Here is a 27,034-nt window from a genome sequence, read left to right as displayed (position 1 = left end):
TACACTCCGGCACTGATCACGTTGCCTTAGGCGGTCTCTCCGCCACTCCTTCTGACTCGCCGTCAGCCTCTGTCAACAGTTGCCCCCAACATGGGTATGGTGTAACAAAAAGTGCAGCTCCGCACTCCGGCCCCGGTACAGCCACTCCCTTATCAATACGGGCAGCGATATGAACCGAAGCAGAGGCTCGCACTTCCAGAATGAGAGAGAGGCCAAGAGCGTCTCCCTCTGAGCCCGCACCCCGCCCCAAGAGTCGACACACATTACCTGGGGGCGTGAACTCACTCTCCTCTCCCCGTCCAGCGATTTGGGGCTCCGATGCAATCTTTGTGAATTGGCAACGGCGGGCTCGGGCCAGCGGCTCAGCTCCTCCGGGGCTACTGGTCCGGGCTGCTACTGCTACGAAGATCTCAGGCTGCCACAGGGCACACGCACACAGCGTCGCTGAGACTCCCTTAAGCTTTGGGTGCACGATCACCGGGCACTCCACAGGAAGGTCTCAGGCTGCATAAAGAACACACGCACAGCGTCGCTCAGACTCACTTTAACTCCGGGTGCACTTTAACGAGGCAATCCTCACGAAGGTCTCAGGCTGCACAAAGCACGCGCACACAGCGTCGCTGAGACTTACTTGGACTTCGGGTGCACAATATCAAGGCAATCCTCACAAAGGTCTCACGTTGCCCAGAGCACATAGCATTGATGAGACTCACTTGGATTCAGGGTGTGCACAGTAACAAGACAATCCTCACGAAGGTCTCACACTGCACAAAGCACACGCACACAGCATCAATGAGACTCACTTGGATTACGGATGTGCACGATAACAAGGCGATCCTCATGACGGTCTCACGTTGCACAAAGCACAAGCACACAGCGTCGATGAGACTTACTTGGATTTCGTCTGTGCACGATAATAAGGCAAGCCTCATGACTGTCTCACGCTGCACAGAGCACACGCACACAGCGTTGATGAGACTCACTTGTATTCTGGTGCCCACGATGACTGGACAATCCTCACAAATGGTTCAGGCTGAAAAAAGCACACGCACACAGTGTTGCTGATCCTTGCTTGAACTCCAGGTGCCCACAATCACAGGGCACAGCTTACAAGGGTCTCAGGCTGCATCAAGCACACACACACAGCGCTGCTGAGACTCTCAGGAAATGTTGTGTTCCTGAGTTTTCGCAACAGGGAGCCAGCTCACCTCCGGCACTTGGGGATAAGTTACTTCAGGACACAGCACAGCAAAGTCCTTTCAAGCAGGGGGACACAGCACACAGCAAAGTCCCTTTCACCTTACCTTGGTTAAAACAGCAAACTGCAGGCCAGCCCCAGAACACACAGCAATGGTCAGTCCTTTCCTTCAGTCTCTTCAGTTTCTTCCTTGGCAAATGTTCCTCTTGACCACAAAGTAGCTCCAGTCTTGTTCAATCTTGATAAAGCCATTCTCCACAGTTCAGGGGCTTGAGCTCTCATAGTTATACTCCTCAACAGCTTTGAAGTCTTTGTGTTTAGGGGGCACTGACCCCTATTCAAACCAGTTCGAATGCCTCCCTGCCAGTGGAACCTTATTCCTTTGATTAGCGGGGTCTTGATTCTCAATCACTCAGCAGGAGATGGGACAATTGTTTTATAGCAGCAACCCAGGCTTCTTCACCTGTAGGGGCTAATCCTCCCCCTACATTCCAGATGCCGGTCAGCCTGTTGCTCTCTCACCTCCTCCCCTGGGTCAAGACATTCCCCAGATCCTATTGCTTTCAAATCCAGACAGTCCACCCACAACCAGGCAGAGACACACAGAAATGTTGGAGCACAAAGATCCAGCCACTTCTAAAAGAGTGGCTTTTAAACACATAATGCAAAAACTACCTCTATAAAAAGATGTGTTATTACATTTTGAGTTCAGGCACACTAAACTTCACCTCTCCATCTTAAGCCTTTGTGAAGATAGGCTGGAAAACGTATAACAGAGCCCCCATTCTATCCTATGGGTAAGGTGGCCTTTTAACAGTGAAAGATGAAACGGAGATTATTTCACTCTCGGGACATGATACACACCTTGGTACATGTCCTACCTTTCACATGCACTTCACCCAGCCCCGGGTTACCCTGGACCTACCATAGGGGTGTCCGATGTGCATAGAAATGGAAGGGTAAGGTCTGACAAGTGGGTGCACTTGTCTGAACAAAATGGCAGTTTAACAAACTGCATGCAGGCACTGCAATGGCAGGCCTGAATTCCATTTTTAAGGCTACTTGTGTCTGTGGCACAATTAGTGATGCAGGCCCAGTAGTAGCATTTGCATTACCAGCCCTGGCACACATAATGCAATTTACTAGGGACTTTACTATTAAGACAAACATACCAATCATGGACAACCAATTACCTTTACACTTTATACAGGGAGCACTTGCACTTTGACACTGTTTAGCAGTGGCAAAGTGTCCAAAGCATCTACGTTGGCAACACCATCTCAGAAAAAAGGTCTAGGGGAAAGCAAAAAGTGTAGGGAACTTTAGCCAAAAAGGGCCAAGTCCTACAGCGCCCTTTGACAATTATTCTCAAAACATTCCTCCACAAAATGTTCGTCCACCTCAGTTTTTCCCTGAAAAGTTGTGGGGCGATCTGTGAAGTGGGTGCCAAGAATAAAGGGGGTCCCAAAATCAAAATTTCCCTATGTTTTTTCCATAGATTTTTTTGAAAAGGCTCACAGCCTAAACTGCAGAACATAATTACACCAAATTTGGCAGGAGTTAAATCTTTTTCCAGAAAGCGACCCTTTGGTCTAAATCCATTCAGTAGCTTTTAAAAAATTAGCGTACAAACATATTTGTATATTTGGAATGTTGGGTTTGAGGTCTCGTGCAAGAGTCCTGCGAGCTCAGCTTAAAAAAATGAGAGAATTCTGATTGACATAGGGGCCTTTTGTTTTCTTGGGCCATATTGCTCCCGTGAGCAATCTAATTGACTTGCTGCAACATAAGTAATAATCTTGTGGTAGCCCTTACAGGACTCCAGGGACTTAGGATCTCATTATGATGGTGGTCGTTTTTTTGTACGACCGCCATCATATCGGGGACAGGACCACCCGACTTGCTGTTGGCGGTCCCGCCATTGGTATTACAATGCGACCACCTTCAAGGCGGTCGCAAAATGTTTTTTCTGTATTGCAGCATGTGCTGTGGGTTGCACCATATGCCGCAATACAAAAAAAATCACTTTTTGCATATCTCTGCACCATGTGGCAGGTACCGTGGCAGGCACCATGCAGTGCCTGCCTCATGGTGCTGGGATATGTAGGGGGGCACCATAGGTGCCCCCCAGGGTTCATGTTGGAGGGCCTGGGTGGAATGGAGCCCACTAGGGGCTCCTAAAGTCAATTTCCACCAGCATTCTCAGGGTGGGTTAACCGCCCTGAAACAGCTGGCAGAAACTGACATTGTAATGCCTACGGCAGTGCCTGAGCAGGCACCACCACCATTTTAGGCATTACAGACCGTCCGATGGGCTGCTTAACCCCCTCGGATTAGTGTCAGACAGTCTTTCTGCCCGACCATCCACCCGCCACCCTAATGTGGTGGGCGGTAAACACTATTACAATGGCAGTGAACCGCCACCTTCGAGCTGTCGGTCCCATGGTCATCATAATCTGGCCCATAGTTCCCTGTCCTGAAAATGAGTTAAAAAAAGGCAAAAAGATATAAGTATACCCTGCCTCTCTGGCCCTGGTGGGGTGGTACAGGGGCCAAAAAATAGAAAAATAGGTTTGGTGCCATGATCCCACGATACACTTGAAGAAAAAAAAAAAAAAATCAGCAGCCTCCATTTTAAAAGAAAATGAATATGACCCCCAGGCTGTGCCAAGGCCTAAGGGTCAAAATGTTATATCATTTGGAGAGGGGGATGTGTGTAGGGCTCCCCCCTCCGATTTTCGCCCCGGGGATTCCATACTCAGGGGCTCGAAATTTAATAGAAGGGGGATCGGACACCACAGTCCCGTCCCAAGTCCTTTACAGACCCGGAGACCCCATCCCCTTGGGCTGAAACAATAAACTTCTGTAGTTTGCTGAGCCCCTCCCTGAGCCTCTATGAGGACACAGGGACCCAATTCCTGGACCGATATACAAATGAAGGAGAGGGGGTCTGCGGACCCCATCCTCTGGGGCTTGATTTGTTTTAAAAGGGGAAGGAGGCTCTGTGTCCCCTTCCCCATAACAGTTTTGTCCCAAAGACCCCATCCCTGACACCGCCCAACCTTAGAACACTGTGGTGATCTACCCGAGAGAGTGGGGCATACTCTGCTAACTCTTCCCAGGAGGACAGGGCACTCAACTTTGCTCCAACCCAGTGGAGCAATTAAAAATGCTACTCCAGCCTGGCCAGGAGCAAAGAAAAAGTGCCGGCTACCACAAGCACCCATTATGCTACTAGTTGGGGAGTCAGCTGAGACTGTAGGGGCATTGGCACTGCCAGCCGCCCACAACATCCCTAGCAGAGTGGGTGCTCTGGGTTGGAACCCATCTAAAAATTGAAAAATGGCCAGCTCCCGCATGGGAGAGAGCTGAGGGCCATGGGATTGTTGCCCCACCCACAGCCTCCAATTATCCCAGGGTCCGGAAAACAAATGTCTCCATGAAATTCCAATAGTAATATTTAAACAAAATTTTAGCAATTGTCCTATTCAGATTTTGTTTGCCCTTCTCACAGTGGGGTGCAGGGTCAGCCCTCTCCAGCCACTGGCATACCCCACTATATGCAAAGCTATTTTTCTCTTGCAGATTGCACACCTACATTGAAAAGGTAGTCCAGGGACTTCTGTCCTAATATATGCTTTATCGTGAAGCAAAAACAGCTTGGGCGTATATCTATTATTTTAATTTGAAAGATCCTGGCAGCTCCACTTTCACAGCTACCAGGGTCCTCCTTTCTCATCAAATGTGAGCATTGCATGCATAATTAATTATTTTTTTTGAAAACAAAATATTCAAGCATTGACATACCCAATAGGTCTGACCTTTGCTAGCAGGTGCAATGGGTAAGTTGTTTTATTGCAAGAATATGAGGCACACATGGTGTAGTGAAATGTACCGTTAGTTGTGTGGTCTACAAAAGTGATGGGTCCACATTTGCACTCCACTGGGAACTAAACACCCCGTTCTAGCAAGTGACTCTCTCAGGGTAGCGGAGCAGAGCAGTCCAAGGCCTACTCAAGGGCGGTGGTGTGAGCTAGTAATCTCTATTTGCTGGCACGCAATAAATAAATGAGTGTCCAGTCTGTGCTTTTTTCATAGGAAAAAGTTAAAATAAAAGTATTACACATACACTACTCAATGCTACTCATTAATTTACAAATATACAAAAAGCTGGCGGAAATATCTTTCCCTGACATTTGATAATCACCTCTAACTTCCTAAAGGGGTCAAGTTTACCAAATCACATGTCAAGAATTATTTTAGGCGTAAATCATACCCGTGGATAAATGCTCCTATCGATGGTAATAAATCACATACCTCTTAATATACATTTTGATCACTGTTAACATGATTATTAAAATACAGCATTTACAAAACAAACCTACCATGGGTCTTGTACTTTTTGAATACTTTCACCTATTGGAAACGCAATTATCAAAACAGTCCCAGAGGGCTTCACCTTTGGTTCACAAAGCATGTAACCATAAACAATGCCCCTAGAGAATTCCAGTACAGTATGTACATTATTTCAAGAACCTTCAGGCCACACTGAACGTGACCATAACTTAGCCCCTAAAGGGCAAAGAAAAACATGTTCACAATTTTAGACAACTTTAGGCTACAGTAGTTCGAGCCATACACTTTGCCCCTAGAAAGCGCTGTACTCCTAGCTAAAGAGCACATGTTCCAGCCTTAGGAATGTTTAAAAACTTGATGGAAATCCTGGGTGGGTCATCCTGTTTGGGTCTCACTAAAATTAGGGTCCGTACTGTTGATAAAATACTTCGGCCCTTGGGGAAAAGTCTGCTGCCTCTACAGCCCCCCTGCAATCTTTTTGTGTGGTTGATGGTGTCCCTGCCATCCTGGGGCCACAATGAGGAGATAAAAAGTGTGCAAAATCATAGAGCCTCGCAGGGCATTATGGGGCTCTCCTCCAGAGCAATGAATATTTGATTTGCGGCTCTGGGCGTTTTATTTGGTATGCACCGCAGTGACCTGCCACGAGGCGTGTCCTTTCACTTGTTTTATTTTTTAGGTTTTGCCTGCAAGTGCGCACGTAGTGCGCATGCGCTAAAAAACCTTTTGAGTTGTATGTGGGATCGATGACCCGCCTCTGTCTCTCATTGGCTAGCTCCATAAATGGAGGCTAGCCATTGGGAGACAGAGGCTGTCAATCACGCTTTCTCGGGGAAAACGCGATTCGGGGGCGTTTCTCTGGCTTTTTTTAAGTCTCGCCCCTTTGTCCCGGGCCGCGCTGTGATTGGCTGCCGGCCCGGGACACTCCCGTGACGTCATTTCCCGGGCCGCGCTGTGATTGGCTGCCGGCCCGGGACACCCCCGTGACGTCAGCCAATCACAGCACGGCCCGGGACCTGACTTGTTAGGTTTTGCCTCGGCGATGTGCGCCAAAAAACCTCATGAGATGAAAAAGGGCTCGGGTATACGCCTCCTGCTCCCATTGGCTAGCTCCATAAATGGAGGCTAGCCATTGGGAGCTGAATCTGTCTGTCAACGCGGACCAGATTCGGAGGCGTTCCCGGACCCGTTTTCGTGTTTTCTTCCGTAGGCGTTTTCACTCCAGCTGGGCGTTTTTTTGATGTCTGTTTCTTCCGGCCGGCCAATCCCTGCGCGGCCGGCCGGCCGGAAGTCCCGCCCCCCGCTGCCCCGGTCGGCCAATCCCTGCGCGGCCGGCCGGAAGTCCCGCCCCCGCAGCCCGGGAGACAGGAGAACAACCATGGCGGGCGCTCTGCCGGGTTCCCGTGAGCTGAGGGAGCCCGGCGGCATCAGAGGCGGGAGAGCCCTGCAGCACCACCACGCCGCCCGCAGTGAGTAGTGCCTCGGCTAATCGGTGTTTTTTTAGGGTTGGACCCTTTTGTCTGTGAGCAGGGATTGAAGCAGAAACAACGCCAGCAAAGGGCGACAACGGCGCTGTTTTTTCTATTTAGTGACGGCAGCGAGTTAGGTGCAAGGTGAATAGGGGCGGACATTATATAACATTTATGAGAAGGGGCGAGGGCGCCCCATTACTTGTGCAGCTGTGGCACCGGGGCCCAGGGGGGTTTAGAGGAGCCCACTTCACTCCAGCTGGGGGTTGCGGGACCCTTGCACGTCCTTGCACCCTTGCTGGATGGGGAGGAGTACGGCTGATGGGTGAGCACGGCTCAGAAATGCATCTCTACTGGGAGAGAGACGGGCCGACGGGGAGAGGCAAGGAAAACAGCAACTTGTTGGGTGACAAAGATAAGCAGATCATAGTGAGTGGGAGGGAGGCGAATGGATATTATGAGAGAGAAGGGACGAGTGCGCGGAGAGAGGACAGGCTGAGGCTGCCGAAAGCAAAACGCGACCCAGTGAGAGGAGCAGGAGATAGATGGGCGGAAAAAAGAGAGAGCGGGGACTGATGAGGGAGAGGGGACCAGCTGAGGAGAAAGAGAGGAGGGACAAACGAGGGACGGAGATTATGGGCTGGTGTGAAGGAGAGCAGTGTGCAGGCACTGGTGACAGACGGACAGATATTAACGAGGGAGAGAGGACAGACGGACGAAACGGAGAGGAGGGTCGAATTTGGGGGGTGGGCGGCGAGAGCAGACTGGCGAATGGAGAACTACAACTAGAGTTGAGAGAGAGGCCCAATGATGAAAAGCGGAGCCCGGACTAGTGGGGAGAGGCAGGTGAAAAGGTGAGCAGAGGACCAGTGAGTGGAGCGGGGACGGCCTGCTGAGAGAAGCGCAGCCAGGAGGCAGTGTGGGAGCGGGGACAGACGGATGAAATGCAGAGCGGATACCAACGAGGGAGAGGCAGGACAGACGAATGCGAGTGAAAGCAGGGGGCCGGGGGGGGGTCGAATGGTGAATGGATACAAAATACCAGTGTGGGGAGAGTGGCAGACGGGGGAAAGGTTCACGGGAGCTAGTGAGCAGGAGAGGGCACGGTGAAGAAGAAGAGCGCGGGGAGAGTAGATATGCGGATGAAAGGAGGAACGAGCAGGGAACACTGACAGGAGAGTAGACTGACTGACTGGGGACAGACTGGTTAAAAGAGAGCAGGAGCTAGTGAGTGAGAGGCGACAGGCGGGAGGCAGAGCGGGGATGTGTGAGCGGAGAGTGGTCGGCTGGTGAAAGGAGAGGACAAACTAGTAGGGCAGTTGCGGGCAGATGAGTGAAAGAGAGCACGGACTAATAGGAGAGGGGGAGGGCAGACGTATAAACGGGGTGCAGAGACGAATGAGCAAGAGATAGATTTTGGACTGATAAAAAGGACAGTAGGAAGAGATAAAGGAGTGAGAATACGGATTAAATGGGGAGCAGGTACTAATGAGGGAGAGGGGACGGGCGAAGATGAATGAACAGGTGTAAAGGACAGCAGGGGCCAGTGAGGAAAGACTGAGGACAGGGAGAGGGCGAACTCATGAGAAAAGAAAGGTGAGCTATGGCTGGGAGTAGAAACGGTGGTGATGCTCAGCTCGAGTTATGGCACACACTGGATGCTGGTGTAACGCAGGCCCCGGCAGCCCCAGCGACGCGATGGAGGGGGGCGGGATATCCACTGAGAGTGCCCCTACATGTCAGCGGCCCTCCATCAGTCCTCCATGTGCCCCTGTTGCCTGCTTGTGCCTCAGTGTGCCCCTGTTGCCTGCTTGTGCCTCCGTGTGCCCCTGTTGCCTGCTTGTGCCTCCGTGTGCCCCTGTTGCCTGCTTGTGCCTCCGTGTGCCCCTGTTGCCTGCTTGTGTCTCCGTGTGCCCCTGTTGCCTGATTGTGCCTCCGTGTGCCCCTGTTGCCTGCTTGTGCCTCCGTGTGCCCCTGTTGCCTGCTTGTGCCCCTGTTGCCTGCTTGTGCCTCCGTGTGCCCCTGTTGCCTGCTTGTGCCTCCAATTTCGTGCCCCTGTCGCCTGCTTGTGCGTTCGTTTTCGTGCCCCTGTTGCCTGCTTGTGCCTCCGTGTGCCCCTGTTGCCTGCTTGTGCCTCCGTGTGCCCCTGTTGCCTGCTTGTGCCTCCGTGTGCCCCTGTTGCCTGCTTGTGCCTCCGTGTGCCCCTGTTGCCTGCTTGTGACTCCGTGTGCCCCTGTTGCCTGCTTGTGCCTGCTGTGTGGGTGTGTGTGGAGGGCTCTGTGTGGGTGTGTGTGGAGTGCTTTGTGTGGCTGTGTGTGTGGGGGGCTTTGTGTGGCTGTGTGTGTGGGGGGCTTTGTGTGGCTGTGTGTGTGGGGGGCTCTGTGTGGCTGTGTGTGGGGGGCTCTGTGTGGGTGTGTGAGTGGGGAGGCTCTGTGTGTGTGTTTGTGTGTGTCATTTGCGAGAGATAAAGCTAGTGGCATTGTAAATGACAATGCCATTTATTTATGTTAAAAAAACATAAATAAAAATAATGTCAAGAGCAATGCCAATAGCTCTAACTTTAACAAAGGCAAAACCATTGCATTGTAAATGCTTGTTTTAGGGAGTGATCAGTCCAACCCGATTACCCCTGTGTGCACCTCGGTTGGGGGGCAGGCCAGGGTGCCCACGTCAGGCTGCTCCCCCCGCCAGCCCTTCATGTGGGCAGCAATCCTCTGTGCTGCTACCGGAGCCGACAGTAGCAGTTTTCTTTTTCAACCTGCTCCTGTGTGCAAGATTTGATCTGTGATGTTTGCCTCCCACTCTGACCAGACATGGGCACAGGGAGCGGAACAGGTTCACCAGTGATGCACTCTGACAACTTATGCAGCTTTGTCGAGGTCCAAAGTAGGGATCCCAGGCCTGATCTTTCCTCTCCTGTGGGGTAAGTGCGATGGCACTCCCCATTGCCAAGGCCATCCGGGGCCCGGAGTTGGGGATCCTAGCCACACCAATCCGCACACTGACTTGGGGTTGGGATCCCTAAGCCCCCTGAGAGCTTCGGAGGGGGCTAACTCATTGCCCCTCCCTGCTTATAAAAATCATGAATTCTCCTTGTGGTGACCCTCGGGTCCTTGCCCACCTGGCCTCCAAACTTTGCGAGAGCTGGCTTCACTGTCTGCCTGCACCAGCCTTTCTCCTTGGTTTCGTGCGGGGCCTCTATCCTAATTGGAGCAGAAGCCCAGTATGTATCCCACCTAGTCCATAGGGGGAATAAGGGAACCAGATTCCCTGGTCCTGGAGAGGGCCCCACTGGTCCTGAGGTCAACTGAAGTTAAAGTCCTTGGTCCAAATGGCATCAAGGATTTCTTTCTTCCAATTGTCCATGGTTGCTGGCTCCAGTCCCAGTGTTCAGCACAAAGTCACAACAAAGAGAGAGCTCTTCTCTTGCACAAGACTTTTTACATGGGGGTGGTATGTTTCAGTAGTGAGGCACCTCTTGCCTATCCTGGAGTGTCACATCACCACACCTCTCTGTCCCTGTCCCAACCTTTCGGCACTGCTTGTGGGGACATTTCAAAATGGTGTCATCCAGGAGTCACTTGCCACATCTGGTCTTGGAGCCTCAGCTCTGCCCCTCGCTGACATCACTGCCAAGGCCTTTCCCACTAAATCTTCAAAGGTAGCCCCCTGCTGTAGTGTCTCCCGAGGTCTGGGCTCCCTTCTTTTCTCCATGGGCTTGGGCGGGCCTATCCCCGGTACAGTTTGAAAGCTGAATGATTGATGCAGAGCATTTCCCCATACTCCTTTTCTCCTCAGGAGAAGAGCAACACACTATTAAGAGCTCTCATTGTGTGGGGAGGTCTTTATTCCTGCCGCAGGAGAGAAATGTAATTATCTTGGCACAGCACAGTGACAAATCCTGGGTTCTGATCCTGAGCTGAGCCAGAGAAATATAACAATCCTGGATGACCCATAAGCTGTACAGATATCTTTTTGGAACTTGCAGCATTGATTTTCCTGCACAGGTTACACCCCAATTAAATATGTCTGTGGTCTCTGTAGGCCAAAGGGAAGTGAAGCTGCACTTTGAGGCAGCCCTCTACATAGGCGTATAATGGAGTGTCTCTTCAGACAAGACAGTAAATCACACTGACTTTCCCTATGAGTGCACACTAACAATATGAGGCCTACCCCAGGTCAATATCAAATCCTGCAATGTCCCCTCTGTGCCAGGATACCTGTGAGCAGTTACCGGGCAGCGCACCTCAGGAGTCTGCCATGCGCTGCCCTTACACATGTGCACACACTTGTGAACATATGTTCATGTGTAACCAGCCAGGTGCTCCTTACACTTACTATGTTGCAGCAGCCTTATCTTACAAGGCAGACACTGGATGTAAACAAGTGCTGTCCATTTATCATGAGTTTACTGTGGGTGAGTCACAGGTTATGAGGCTCCCCCACAGTAAAAGGTTGAAAACCAGGTGAACAAAAATCTAGGCAGATTAGATGGGCAGAACCCATCGTCTCACAAATGCTGCTGCCAGCTGATTCTCACAGGAAAGAAATAACCACTATGCATAGGTATTCTTATTCCAAGTCAGTGATAACAAGTGATGAAGGATTCTGACCAGACATCCTACTTTCCAGTTGTCTGCTACCCCAAATACCGTACGCTGGCCGTTGGTCGCTAAGACCACCTACCTCACACAGCCATGAGGCCACCTCTCCGTATTGGGACCCAGACTGCAAGTTGAACCCTCCTAGTTTTATGTTTGATGCATCTAGGTCACTAACTACCTATATAGACTGAGCAAAACAAGGCCTACCCTTGCCCAGGGTCATGCAACACTATGCTCACCACTCTTTAGGACAACGGTTCAGTGCCTCAGCACTGATGCCTCCACACTAGTTAGGTCTAGAACCTATCCCCTGGGACACTGGCTCATCTCCCTCTGGAGTCCACTACCCTCTCTCATCCAGGTCTCAACATCCTGGGGATGTAGACTCCTTTGACTCTCACCAACAGCATGAACTGGGGGGCCTGTAGCTGCCACCACCCTTGTGGGATTACTGCCCTCCCTAAAGGAGAACAGCCCACTCATGAAACTTGGTACCTCCCCTTTGCGGAGAAGCACCCTTGGCCCTTGGCCTGGCTCCCTGATGGGATACCTGTCCAGCCCATGCCTCACCACCGCACTGGCAAGTGTCGGGGAGGGCTGAGGTTGCCTCATAGGTCTACACTGTCATCCTCCACATTAGAACATCTGTCCTATTCTGGGTGCACCTAAAGTGCACCCTTCAGAAGTCTGCTTGGCAAAGGCCTCTGTGCCCACATGTAACCAGCCAGTTGCCCCTTATCCTTGCTGTACGTGGCAGCGATCTTATCTCAAAAGGTGGACACTGACAGTAAACATGTGTATCCAATTACATTGAGTTTAACATGGGTGAGTCACAGATTATGAGGCTCCCCCATAGTAAAAGGTCAAAAACCAGGGGATCACAAAATTTAAAATTCTGGGCGGATTAGATGGGCAGAAACGATTGTCATACACATGGGCATCCATCTTGAATGTTGTTTAGCTTTGTTAAAAAAATATTGAAAGATCGCACCCTATGCAGACATATGGGCACACAGAGGCATTTGTCTTTGAATGTTTTTTCTAGTACATTTTTACAAAAACAATTACCCAAAAAAAGCATTTGCAAAGCCCACCGTCAGCTGACGTATGGCCTTTGCCATATGATTATTTATAACTATAATGACGTAGGAAAACATAATATTCATGTTATGTTAGGTAAATTATGTTCCATATTTGCTACAATCTGCTTCCTTTGTATACATGCAACTTTAGAGATCTGCAAAAATAGCACACAGCATATACACACTGTTGGAACTGGCCCTTCTTGCAGGGTCATCCTCAAACTTTTTGCTTCTTCCTCCATTATTTTTCCTGACCCGTGGCTGTTGGCAATAGGACTCTGCGCACTATACCACTGCTGATCAGTGCTAAAGTGCATATGCTCTCTGTGTAAATTGTATTGTAATTGGATATACATGATTGGCATATTTGTATCACCATGAAGTCCCTAGTTAAGTGCACTGGGTGTGCCAGGGCTGGTGATGACAAATGCTACTAGTGGGCCTGCAGCACTGATTGTGCCACCCACATGAGTAGCCCTAAAATGGTGTCTCAGGCCTGTCATCTGCAGTGCCTGTGTGCAGTCTGTGAACTGCCATGTCCTCCTGGTCAGTGTCCCCACTGACCAGTCCTAACCCTTCCCTTTTTGTGCACATTGGTTACCCCTATGGAAGGCTCAAGGTACCCCTCTGGGCAGGGTACAGTGTATGTGAAAGCTAGAGCATGTACTGGTGCAGGTGACATGCTCTGGTAGTGAATTACAGCCATTTTCGTTTTTCACTGCTGCAATGCTATCTTGCTCCATAGGCTATCATGGGGGATGCTGGCTACAGTGGCTACCAGCATTTCTTCCCATAGGAACAAGATAGGACATAAAAGTCTGGTATCCCTGAACTCAGAATTTAATAACACATCTTTTAGGAAAGGTGGTTTTTAACTCCTGTGTTTAAGAATAGCACTTTTAGAAAGTTGCTGTTCTCTTGTCTGACCTTTCTTTGTGCCCTAGGCTGAATGACTACATTTGCAACTTGAGTGGTGGGAGGAGTTAGCACCTGGGCCTGAATAGGACTGTGCCCACCCCCCACAGTGCTGGCTCCACCCCCTGTGGTGCGTCTGATGTCTCTGCCCTGCACTGTGAAAGGAGAGAAGGAATCATGTCAACAAAGTGCTCCAGGGCTGTGCTTTCTCTCCACAATGCTAGCTCCACCTCCTGCTGGGCGGGTGACGACCCTGCTCCTCTCTCTGAAAGGAAAGGAGATGCCAGGAAAACAAAGTGCTCAAGAAACATCCAGAACTGGCTCAGACCGGGCTCAGGGCCCACTTGCACAAAGAGAACAAAGACTTTTAGGGGTATAAGTACAGGACCCCTGACAACATAAAAGTAGATCATCCTGGAATCAAGAAGGAACCTCTGCCAAGGAGAAAGCTGACACTGAAGAAGGAAGATTGTCCAGCTGTTGCTCTGCTGGATTGCCCTGCTGTTGCTTTGCTGCCAAGGAGAGGGGAATGACTTTGCTTTGTGCTGTGTCCCCTTGCTTGAAGGAATCTCCAAGGGCCTGAGAAGAGCCGGCTCCCTGTTATGAAGTCCCAGGAATATAAGGACTTCACCCCCAGCTTTCCCTGAGCTCTACTGAGAGCGAGGAAATTCCCGCTGCTACGAAGGTCAAGATCGTCGCAGCGCCTGTTGCCGCTGTCAGAGCCGTCTCATCCTTCGTTTGCGGGACGCACCCAATCGGTGCGGGAAATCTAACATCGCTGCGAGTGTCGTCGCAGAGCCTGTCATCGCTAGGTGAGATCGTCGCACCGCCTGCTTGCGGACAGCATCACGTCGCTGCGAGAGTCATCGCCGAAGCCATCGCATCGAGGAGCTGCGAGAGAGAGAAGATCCCCGCTGGTCCGCGCATCGTCGCCCTCGGAGATCGTCGCACCTCCCAAGATCGTCGCATCGTGCCTTTGCGAGAACAAACTTCCTACAGAACCTACGCACCGGAATCCATACAAGTGGCCTTCCTCCCCATACAGACCAGATTCGTCGCAACACGCCCGCTGCTGCAGCTGGGCTGCCGCAAACGCCTCCCCAGGGTCTCAGGAGCAACGCATCGCTTGTTTTCCACTGCACCAGCTTCTGCTTTTGGAACTTTGTCGCAACTAAAGGTACTGTGAGCTAAACGTGACGAAACTGTGAACTTTTCACGTAACTGTGGATTATTTTATCGCAACCTAAAGAATTTTAACGCAACCTGATGAATTTGTATCGCAACCTTAAGAACTCTTTTGAAACCATATTCTTGAACTGTGTATGTTGGATTTTTGTCATTTTGGTCTTGTGTAGTTTAGATTAAAAACCTTTATTTTTCTAAACTGTTGTGGAGTCAGTTTGTTGTGTTTTCACTGTGTTACTGTGAGTGTTGGTACAAATACTTTACACATTGCCTCTGGTTAGCCTAGACTGCTTGTGCCAAGCTACCTAGAGGGTGAGCAGGGGTTCTCTCAGAGGGTTTCCTCTTTACCCTGACTAGAAGCAAGGGTCCCTATTTGGACAGTGGTCCTACCCCTCCAACTAGAGACCCCCATTTCTAACACACACACACAGACACACAGAGGCATGCAGCCATATTTCAGCACTGAAACAATTTGACATGTGCTTTAAAAGCTAGTGTCTAACCCATACTGCTTTGGCTAGGAATTGTATAAAGCAGCCAATGTAATTGTGTAAAACCGAAAACATGTCAATTAATATAATTGTTATTGTAACCATGCAGAATGTTCAAATCAGATGTGATGTCTGTGGTTTGGTAGTGGCATGAACTAATTGAACGAAACATCTCATCGTAATGTATTTGGCAAACGTTTTTTAGAAAAAATGTAGCTGAGAAACATTATATACTTTTAATGCATTTTGTTTTTTATACTCTACCATTGAGGGGAGTCTAACCAAACTCAGGGGCAGATTTACATACATTAAGCGCAACGCCATGCTACAAGACAACTTGCTTCGATATGTCAAAAGGAGATTCCAGGAATGTGCCATATTTAATTACATGTGGCGCATTTCTGCTCTCTCTCGCTGTGCTAGTTTACATATTGCAGCCTAGCGCCAATGCAGGCACTCTTGTGCATGGAGGAAGGGAGCCTGCATTACATGCAGGAATGTTTTTGTGCAGAAACGGGCACTTTCGAGCACAAAACCAATACTCTGAAGCATTTTCCTCTTTCTATGTGCGCTGCAGAATAAAGATATTTCCCCTTGTTACGCCTAACCTGCGACAGCATTGAATTTTTACGCTTTCCCAGGTTTACTATTGGACATACCATGGGTGGATGAGTGGGAACACCCACACTCCACACATGGAATGCCGTTCCAGAGCAGAGTAATGCAAGACAGTGACTTGCCCTTCCTTGAATTACTCCAGATTTACTATGCCATTCAGAGTCACATAAGCGAGCTCTATGTGGCATAATAAATCTGACATAAGGGCTTGCATCGCTTTCCGTCACCCTGCGTGAATCAATGGCGATACAAGCCCATAAGTAAATCTGGCCCTCCACCTTAAAAATGACATCACGATTTGGCGGCTTCAAAAACATGTAGTGCAAATCATCAGACTCCACACAGAACTGTGAAGGTGTATCATTTTATTTTCTTCTCCAAGTATATTTAAATATGGCTTACTGTTGTCCAGGTGGTTTGCCTTGATGATTTTTTCTGAAAATTCTGATATACTGGAGCACTCAATCTAAAGAAAAGCAAAAGAAAGAAAGATGCGTCTAAATCATGCACAAGACACCCCATATATACTCTACTCAGTACAATAATGCAGTGGTAGCAGAAATACTAGTTTTATTATTTATATAATCTTAATATGTAGCATAGAAGCTTTGAGCAGATGCTGTATAACTTCTATACATTTTGTTTTATTGGCTACCTTTAGCAATGTATAAACTATTGTTGCCCACGCTTTCAAATCATCAAAAGACAAAATAAGTTTTGAAAGGGCGACTTATTCTCCACTTTGACCTCTCAAGCATGCAGCAATCTACAAATCCTATCCTGTCTCTCAAACTCTACACTATTTACATAACACTGACAACATCTCTTAGAAACACATTTGAATTTAAAACTCGTCATATACCCTGGCAATGCTCAGATTGTGTCTTTCATCAATTGAAACCTGCATGATTAATCAAACTTTCTGTTACTGCTTTCCCAAAATCTCACAAACCTGAATAAAGTCTTGATCTACTTGTTCCAAAGCAGGTTCATGTGGACTGGAAACCTCCACCTATTTCTTCTATATTCATCTGGCCTTGTGAATTAGAATAGCCCTACCCATATCTACATAAAATTGTGCATGGTAGCAACCACCTCCATTTCTGTGTACAAGCCAAAATCATTTATACAGCATAGCCTACATCCCTAAATTCAGATTTTTCAGAAAAGTCCTAATCAACTTTTCTTAATGGACAGTGTATGTGGAGGCACTATCAGCAAAGGGGCAAAACAGAACTCAGGCCCGTAGTTGTCTCAATCTGAACTTTGAAAAGGCACCGTTGGTTCGTTCATGCTACCTTGGTCTTACTCAAGGTTTATCACAGTAGGAGGTCCCGGTGTTGCAGTACCTAGCAAGCACAGTGCACAGCAGGTAATAGAAAAAACATGATGTGTGTTGAAAAGTAGTTGAGAAAATAAGTTGAGAAAATAGTAAAAGCTAAGGGATGAAGGTAAAGGTGAAACTATCATTGATCATTTGAGGGAATTTAAAAATGATTAATTAAATTTGGTTTGGCCATAAATTGCTGATTCGCCACAAACACATCTGTTCTGACTATTGTGGTTTATCAACCGCCTTAGCTGACTGTCATGGTTTATTTTCTCCTTAGCAATTGGCCTTGTTCTGTGACACCTTCTCTGCCACACTGGTTGTGCTAGTATTATCTACATCTAAAAGGACTAATACTCAATGATCTAGCTATCTGGGCAAAGGTGTCTGATCACTTTATTGCTCATTTACTGAGACCGTATGGGCATGGAACAGTAAATAATGGCAGCTACATCTGAATGGGGCCTAAGCACAGATCTGGTCATTTCCTAGATCTCCTTCTTCCACCCCCTAGATCAATTAACGTAGCTAGGCCCACTCCTTTGCTCTGGTGGGATCACATCAAGAACGCTTTGAAGTTGCCACTGAGGAGTTAAAAATGGCCATGATAAGGAGGATAGGCTAATGAGCTGAGAACAATTCTATTATAGTCCACCTACAAGCCTTTTACCACCATATACCCTTTTATACATCTCAATACAAATACTCAATATTTTTCTTCTGTTATCTAAACAATTCATGCCTTCTTTCTGCCTTGATGATTGTGCCTAACCTTTTCACAGTACCTATATAGGAGACTGAGGGCTGCAGTGGTTGTCGATATTGATACAACTTACCCATAATCATGTGACTAAAAGCCTGATGTAGCTCAGGCCATGCTCTCCTTTGTGGCGTATATCTACTGATCCCTCTGAAAGAGGTTGCCAACATTATTACGCCTCCCTTAATGTCCTATCTCAATCCATTTGAATTTCTGGACCAATGGCTGTGTCATATATCTTACTACTTTTAGAATTTCGCCTTATGATATGTGGCAGTGTGACTAGATTATAGGTCCTGAGGAAAGTTTCAACACCTGTTTAAGGTAAATATTTTTTCAGTTCAACCAGGAGGTAGTTTTAATCCTCTCCTTTCACTTACCATTGCACTCTGCACCTCACACCTATACCACTCACACAATAGCATTCAGTCAAAGAGCTCCTCTCCAGCGAGGGAGTTGTAGCCCACATCATTAACTCTGTTATGGTGTGAGGAGGAACCCTATGACGTAGCCTGCCACGTAATGGTGAGTGAGGAATTTAGTCCTAAAAAGACAGACATCTATGGAGCCACCAAGATTGAGTCCAGAACCGGAGCACCTTTTGTGTTGTACAAGGATTTAGGGAGTCAGTATGGTAAGTCTTTAATAGAACTCCCTGGTCCTCTTGTGGTTTTGCTTTGAAAGTAACGAATCAAGTGAAGCTTCTAGGGACAATTAACTCCCTGAAAACCTTTCAGAGATAGAGCAATAGACCTACGCTGGCAGACAGAAAGGCCGGGTGCAGTAATAGCTGCCTATTTATCTTAGAATGTGGGAGAGATATAAAGGGGAGTGTCGGAATGTGGGACAGGTCAGGGAACAGGAATAACAGGATTGCCATTACAAAGAACTGCCTGGCCACCAGAGTGGCATACTTATTTTTAACATTAATGTAGAGCCAGGAGTGCCTTTGAGGGAGATTGGTTCCCACCCCTGGTGTCTCTTCTTACCACTTGAGGGTACCCCCGCTCAAAATTACCAGGATTGGTTGTCCAGAGGGGTGGTAAAATAATTCCTGTGTGTAGAGTCAGAACCCCACACACTGAAGCAAAAAAAGGGATTTATTGGGCTGAGTGCTTCAGTATGTTATACACTGCCATCTGTGGCCTGGTCTACAAGGACCCTCTCCTAGCAGGCTGGAAGCTTTAGCTGTGATTAGCAGAAAGATATCCAGCATCTAGAAATGATTGCCACTTCTTTCCCTATGGAAGACCATGAGGCCACTTCTTTCCCTATGGAAGATCATGAGAAGGTATCTAGGCTAGTCATGACATTGGGAGGAAGGGCCGGACTGGCTGTAGCAAGCACCGGGCATTTCTCCGGTGTGCCGGAGGGGTGGGGGCGGTTTTGTGTCTTTGGGGGACGGTTTTGCAGCAGTGCTGCAATATCGGCCCCCTGTAACAAAAGCAGTAGCGGTGCGTCTTGCTAGCACCTACACCATTCTTTCGTCCCTCCTTCTCTCAGGGCTGGTTGCTGTTCCCAGTTCTGCCCTGTCGGCAGGTTAATAATTCCGTATCAGTATGAAACACTGCTTTGTATACTGAAGTCAATACATCAGTTGAGCCTGGAGGAAAAGGTATATGGCTTTATGGAGCCTTGCCTAGCAAAACAAATCAGCTGTGCCCTTTCAAGGTGCTAAAAAAAGTGACTATGTTTCAAGTAAAACCCCAAGAACAAAAAAAGATGGCAAAGTGATGCGAGTGACAAGAGGGTTTTACCAGCTACATTTTAATGTATGTACTAGCCAAGACCTTTTTATTTTACTAAAATTCCAATGCATATTTATTTCTAGGGGCTTTCAACCAGTCAGCTTCACCCACTGATTTGCTGTTGTGTCATTCACATTTTCCTTCTACCTACTACAGCATATATCGAGTGGCAGTAGGACAGCCCGTGTAAGCCATTAGATAACTTCAATGTTAGTGACAGCATTCTGCTTTTTCACGAGGAGCATATTCTCACACATAGTAGTTCACTTCAGTGCCAGGAACTACGGTGTAAATAAGTGCCTTTCTGACATAAAAATATATATGTTCTTGAAGCCATTTATTTTTGTCTTTTTAGCAAGATTCCAGCAGCTCTACAAACAATAAAGTTCCACAAATACCTTGACAAAATAGAACAAGGACTGACAGTCAAAATGCTGGCAGTCAGTGCCAAGTCTACTGGCTTTGCCAACGCTTGTTCAAGTATGTCCCGCTCAGAGATTTTGGTGCCAAAACATAAAGCTTTAGCAGGAAGTTGAGGAAAAAACAGAGTCCAGGCCGTCTACAACATCTTGTGTTGTCCTGCTGGAAGATTGGAACTTCATTGAAAAAGACTGTTGGAAATTACCTCTTTTGTGTTGTATTCACCCATATTTTTGTCTGAACATGTTTTTGTTGGCCATTAAACTGCCAACCAGTTGTAAAATGCTTGTACCTTACTTTCTATAAACATGATAACATTGGCATACACCTACCTGGCATATTTAATTTGCTTTTAATTTTCCAGTAAAGTTTACTACCTCTACACAGGACCTATAAATGAAATACTACCAGTGGGCGGACACATTAATTGCGCCACCCGATAAAGTAGCCCTGTAAAAACCTTTCTCCAGGCCTACCACTGCAGCCTGGGTGTGTAGTTTTAAACTGCCACTTAGACCTGTCAAAATCACCCTTTTGACAGGCCTAAACCTTCGTTTTTTAATAGCTCTAATTCACCTCTAAAGTAGACATTATTGCTCAATAAGGCAGAATGCAAGGTATTTAAAAGTATGTCATGGGGAAAATAAAATTTTACATGTCCTGGCAATGAAAACCCCCAAAAACATTGTTCACTATGGCAGCTTAGCTTTCCCATAGTCTAACACTGGTTTACGCTACTAGACTTAATAAGTGGTACATTCAGTTTGGAAACAGCTAGAAATATAATTCAAAAGCACATTTTAATAGTAATTTAAAATCCAATTTAATGATAATGTCAGATTTTACATTACTATTTTAGAAACAACACTTTTAGAAAGTTTTCTTCCCGCTTAAAACCAAAACTACTTTTTGCCAGTGTCCAGCTGCCACCTTACTTCTGATGGCTCCCTTGTGGTAAGATGTGTATTTCTCCCAGACAATGGACAAAGGGGCCTGGGCGTGGAGAAGGAGTTTTCCTCGTTAACAGGATTGCCGGGGCAGGGTTAGCTGTGCCCCGCCCCTTACTGAGCCTTAACTGATGTCTATTCTGTCACTGGCAGATGAAGCTCACACCCATGCCTGTCTCTATTTTATCTTTAGAGTCAGGTTGGCCCAAAACCCACCAGGTGGGGAGGTTACTGCAAAGAACTGTTTTAGAGGGTGGACAAAGGATTGCTCCATCCCACAGGCTAGCACTGGGCATAAAAATAACATCCCTAGAATGCACCACACTTCTGTACCTTTGGAGAGTCAGTAGAAGGACTGCCCTGTTGTCTGAACCATCAAGAAAGACTGGACCTGCTTGTCTTGAACCCAGGACCTCATAAGTGACTCCAAGAGTCAGTCGTCTTACCACCTGTTTTTAGGGCACAGCGAACTTCCAGGGTCTTTTCCTTCTTTGCAGTTGACAAGTCCCAACTGGATCCGACCTGGTCCCCTCTGCTGGTCTCTGTGAGAATGAATCCTGATCCCTATGTACTCCTCTCTGCCTAACTGAAAGTTTCACCAGACTTGATGCCGAGCATGTACACTCCCTTCATTGACAGTTTTCTCAATGCTGAGCAGCACCCAATTGACATCTTCCCCGGACTAGAGGCCAAGCATCACCCGGTCAACTGCTTCACCAGACCCGACACCGAGCAGCATTTGAGCAATGCTCATAAACTTCGTTGATGACTTTACCTGGTCGGGTGCTGAGCAGCATCCAATTTACTCAAGAACTTGCACAGTGGCTCCCCATTGTTGTTGACTCCTTTGATCGATCCTACCTGCTGCCCAGTCCCACTGAAGACTTTTGACCTTCATAAAATTTCTGAAGCCCGAAGGTAACTTTCCACTGGAACAAACCTGGTCTTTCTATTCAACCGGCCATCCATCGCATTTGTCCTTACCTTTTGACTTTTAGATGGTCTAGCAAGACCATATACCTGAGGTTGGCACTTTATGCTTTTGGCACCATAGACATTAAAAATTAATATCTCCAGTTCTACTTATAGAAATGTTGTTGTTTGTTCTATTTTATTTATTAAAATATTCCCTAGTTTTCTAAATGGGTTTAGGAATTTTTTTGTGTTGTGTTTTCACTTTATTACTGTTTGAATGCTACATGAATACTTTGCGCATTTTCTCTAAGTTAAGCCTGGCTGCTCTGTGCCATAGCTACCAGGGCAGAGAGCACAAGTTTATTTACTGACTTTTGCGATTCACTCTGACAAGGACTGTATTTGTTATTATTTAAGATCAGTTCAAGCCCCCTCAACTAATACTCCAATTTCTTACATAGACTGATATGGTTATTTGGAGCATAGTAGGAGGCCCACCAGCCCTCCTTGTCAGCAGAGGCCCTGGCCTCCATACCCCTATCAAAGGGCTGCCCACCGTGTTAACATATCCCCACCTCTCCGTTTCTTTCTCATTGCTTTTAGAGAATTCCCTGGCACCAAAGACCACAAGTATGCTGAGCATGTTTTACTCCTTCTTGGCCTTACACGGCATACTTTTTTGTTTTAGTGAAACAAACCTTCGAAGGTGTTGTTCATTTCACTAAAACTGTAATCTAACTGCCATGGGAGACAGGAAATGCTCTTCCTTGACTTTAGCGCCACAGTAAACTTTTCTGTCTGGTTCTGCCATGCCTCAAATGTTAGGAAAAATGAATGATGGTTGCTTTACCCTAAATTGAGAGGTCAACCACCACTGTGACCCCTGGTGCCATTTTTTTTTTTACAAACGTCTTTGCTTCAATTAGTTTGGGAATTATGTTAGCTTGTTTCTTCAATTTGATGTTGGTTTAGTGTTGCTTAAATGTTTAAAATTCACTTTTCTGTGGTAAAGCCTCCTGCTTTGAGTCATTGCTACCAGAAGCGGTATTACACATAGTGTCCCTGGGGCACAACAGGGTTTTGTGCTGGCTTTTTGCTCCCAGGGGACACACTGGTATTACAGAAGGGGCTGTAGATGCTTGTGTGGCCTTTTCTGTAATACTGATAGCACTGGTGCACATGTAGCACAAGTGCTATCTTCAGAGTGCATTCCCTCATCTACATGGGAGTGTAACCCCACGCAAATGAGGGAATTACTTTGCCTCTGCGCCCACACCATATTACAGACTTGGGCACAGAGGCAAACATGCCCTTGGGAGGCACGCTGAAAGTGCGTCACAAAGTCTGCCACAAAAAGGTGGAGCACTATAAGGGCGCCCCCTGAGGGCAGACCTCAGGAGGGGGTAAGGTGATCTGGTGGACCCCAGGCATCCCCTGGCAGGGAAGTGCAGTCCCTCGCTGTACCTGCCTGCTAGGCGATCTCACTCCTCTTTTTAAAGTGCAAGCGAATTGCTGCCTGCGCAGAGACACAAGGAGCAGCTTTGAAACAGCTGCTCGGTATTTCACTGAATGAGCTTCCTCCAGGGCAGCGTAAATTGGCAGCTGCTCTAAGGGCATAGCATGCATCATGAAAGGACGGACTTTCCCTGTTTGCACCTTGTGCACCTTCTTAAAGGTTGCAGAAAACAGGAAAAGTGTGCCCTAATTGTCATATGGACCCCATTGATGATGCTCAGGTTTTCTCACTGCAACTGCGTTTTGAGGTAGCAAGATATTAGATTAGACATTTGGTGGGAACTTTTCCCCAAGCAAATAATGCGTAGATTCGCAATCATTGAGGGCCCGATTCCCAAAGGTAAACTTCCACTTTTGTGTAAATGTACTTTTTTTGGTATTCACAAACTACAATGTATTAGTAACTTTACGACTGCGGAGACTTCTCCTTCTGTAACCCCTGATCTCTTTATTTCCTCGCAGGCCTATGGATGTAGGTGAGCTGTTATGTTACCTGGTTAAAAATCAATAAAATTCGATGTAATCCTTAAGAAATAGTACAGGACTATCTTTTTTATGTGTGGACTTCTCCACCCCGATTGTGCAGTTACTATTAAATTGTAGTTTGTGAATATAGAAAAAGAGTTCACGTACATAAAAGTATAAGTTTACCTTTACGAATCAGCCCCTATCTTTCTTTGAGTTAAAAAAACAGATCTTTTTCAGATTATTTGCTTTTTTATGACAGCTGTCCACCTCAGTGCCAGGACACCCCCTGGGTTATTAGAATGCTCTACCAACAAAAGTTGAATCAACTGTAAATTTAATTGAGAGTTGTTTCTTATGTGAACAAAGTAGCAGTAGAGATTTTTTACGCTCATTTATCGGGAGCCAATTAAGTGTACTCTAATAAAGAAATGGTCAACACTATTCTTGTTTTTGATATAAAATGCTCTAAAAATTTTCATTGTCCTGCTATCTGAAAGGAAAGAAGTCATATGTAATAATTTGGTGAAATTTCTTGAATGCTTTCATGGCAGTGGTTACAATTTAATGCAAGCTTTAAATAGGCAGTGGTTACAATTCATTGCAAGCATTAACACGCTATATAATAAATCCTGGTAAAGAATGTTTCATAGTTAAGGATCTCTGACCCTTGGATAGACACTGCACTTATTGATTTCTTTGAATGCAAAACTTCTTTTCTACCTACGTCAATGAAATACTTGCACTTGCAGGTTGACCAGTCAAACTGTCAGCAATTCATTGCTTCGATCACACTCCCACAGGCGTTGGTGTAAATAAATGCTGCAGCTGGGTATTCATGAAAAACGACACTTAAAATGCTAAGAATGCTTCCTTTTCGAAAGCCTACTGCAAATATTAATGTAAAGCACACATTCAAGCCGAAAATAAATTGATTCTGAGCCAGCAAATGATTACTATTACTACTTAAACATCTTAAATTGTGATCATAATGACAGTCAGTGGCAGCTCGCACAGGTAAGGATGTGGTGCAGCGGGGCGGGGATGGGTGGGAGGATAGTGGAATGTGACATACGACGGGGAAGTGGAGAGTAAATAAATAAATAAATAAATAAAAACACTTACTTTGCGCTCGCAGCATCGCCGACTCGGGAATGCTTCGTGAGCAAAGTCAGGCCCGGACTGGCCATAGCGGGCACCGGGCAATCCCCCGGTGCACCGCACCGATGGGGGCCGGTTTTGGGCCCCTGGGGGCCGTTTTTGTTACAGGGCCGTTTTTGCAGCATAGCTGCAAAAGTGTCCCTGTACCAACATCGGCCGAAAACCGGCTCGGGCAAAGAGCTCGGCGGCACCTTCAACCGAGCACTTTGCCGGGCCGGTTGTGGTTCCCAGTCCAGCCCTGAGCAAAGTAAGTGCTTTTATTAATTTATTTCTTAACTCTCCACTTCCCCGTTGTATGTCACACTCCACTACCTCCACCCACCCCGCCCGTCGCCACCTCACCACCCCACAGTGTTACCTGTGCAAGCCGCCACTCATAGTAGTAAACAGCAACCTGAATTGAAGTAGGACACAAATATGGGCCCAATATACATTTTGGTGCACAGCCTATTTCTCCGCCAAAGCGAGGGAGTACATTATGGAGGTGCGGACCACCATATTTTGAAATAGCTGCTGGCCCATTTTCAGATTAACATGAACTACCATTACAGAGGCTCCTGCCAATATGTCGTCAGTTTGACAGATGACTCCGTCATGACAAACGTACACTTTTTTTTTCAAAAAGAAAATCTCAAAGCAGGATTTTCTTTTTCAAAATGAAAATAATACTGCCTGACATGGAAAGGGGGGGCATTGAGCAATTTTCAGTTCCCCTTAACAGCTTAACACCTGTTTTTCGTGGAGATGATGGGGATTGAAAAATGGCCCTATGTCTACCCATTTCAATTAGGTGCATGGACAAATAGCCACATCTCCGATGGCCCTTACTCCATCGGGCTGTCAGAGGAGTTTGATCAAGGCGTCAAATTATGATTCAAATTTACCAAATCATTATGTTGGCAAAGAGGGAAGTCTGCCGCCTCTGTAACAGATGTCCCTCCATGCCAGCATATAAATCAGGCCCAATGTTTTCAATTAAGCGATTTCCTCTGTAAAATATACCAATCACAAAAGAACTGTCTTTTTGCAGAGCAAACGATATTCAGAACGTCTTACCCCATACACCTTCTTGGCACCTGCCTTCGCAGCAAACATTGAAAGTATTCCAGTACCACTGCCAACATCAAGAACAACCTTATCCTTAAAAACATGTTTATTGTGGTACATGGCATTTCTGTACGTTAGTGTACGAACTTCGTCCTTTAACATTTCCTGAAAAAAATAAATATATATGTATGTCTGCCATGAATTCACCAAAGAAAACTTCAATGCCCACAATCCATACTATCTGAGCAAATTTTCAATTCACAATATACAATCCCAGATAAAGCCTTTTTTCATTGCATATCATTCTACATCAACAAACTAAAGACAATACAGTATACTAACATTCTTAGACATGACGAGAGATCAAGCACGATTTACTGTTTAAAGAGGCGACATAATAATAAAAATTAAATAGCACGACAAAAAAGTTTTATGTTGCTTCATATATTCCATCATGCAAAGTTTACATAAATCATGTTTTGTACAGTGGAAGGCAGTGAAACCGAACCCTCAATGTGTTAAGCAACCCTGCCCCAGATAGTTAACCCACATTCCCCTTCACTGAGTGGTGTGCCAAAAAAGAACCAGCAAACTTGAATTTCACAAGGCCAGCAACATTCTTCTGCAGTTTGTAGGATGGGATTCAATTTGGCCTAGACGTTATTGATGCATCAATGATAATTGGAGTAGCTGCTGCTGCCCAACTCATAAATAACTGCTTGGTGAAGGCAGTGCCTAATTTGAGCCAGTGGTTGCTGGTGGGGGGCACTGGCACTTATTTTTGGGGACCAGCACTTATTTTTCTGCA

At 46.9% G+C, this 27,034-nt stretch overlaps 1 protein-coding gene across 1 annotated transcript in view; it reads right to left on the bottom strand.

Moving 5' to 3' along the window:
* Window positions 1–27,034, bottom strand: part of PRMT8 (protein arginine methyltransferase 8) — a 755,104-nt gene that overhangs the window by 268,587 nt on the left and 459,483 nt on the right. Inside the window, exons 3-4 of the mRNA XM_078654149.1 lie at window positions 26,236–26,391; window positions 16,321–16,384 (exon numbers count right to left, since the gene is read on the bottom strand). Coding sequence (XP_078510275.1) covers window positions 16,321–16,384; window positions 26,236–26,391 — 220 coding nt within the window. The remainder of the gene's footprint in view (window positions 1–16,320; window positions 16,385–26,235; window positions 26,392–27,034) is intronic.

This window comes from Lissotriton helveticus, chromosome 1_1 (genome assembly GCF_964261635.1).
Source record: "Lissotriton helveticus chromosome 1_1, aLisHel1.1, whole genome shotgun sequence".
NCBI lineage: Eukaryota > Metazoa > Chordata > Amphibia > Caudata > Salamandridae > Lissotriton > Lissotriton helveticus.
This window is presented reverse-complemented; position numbering and strand designations above follow the sequence as displayed.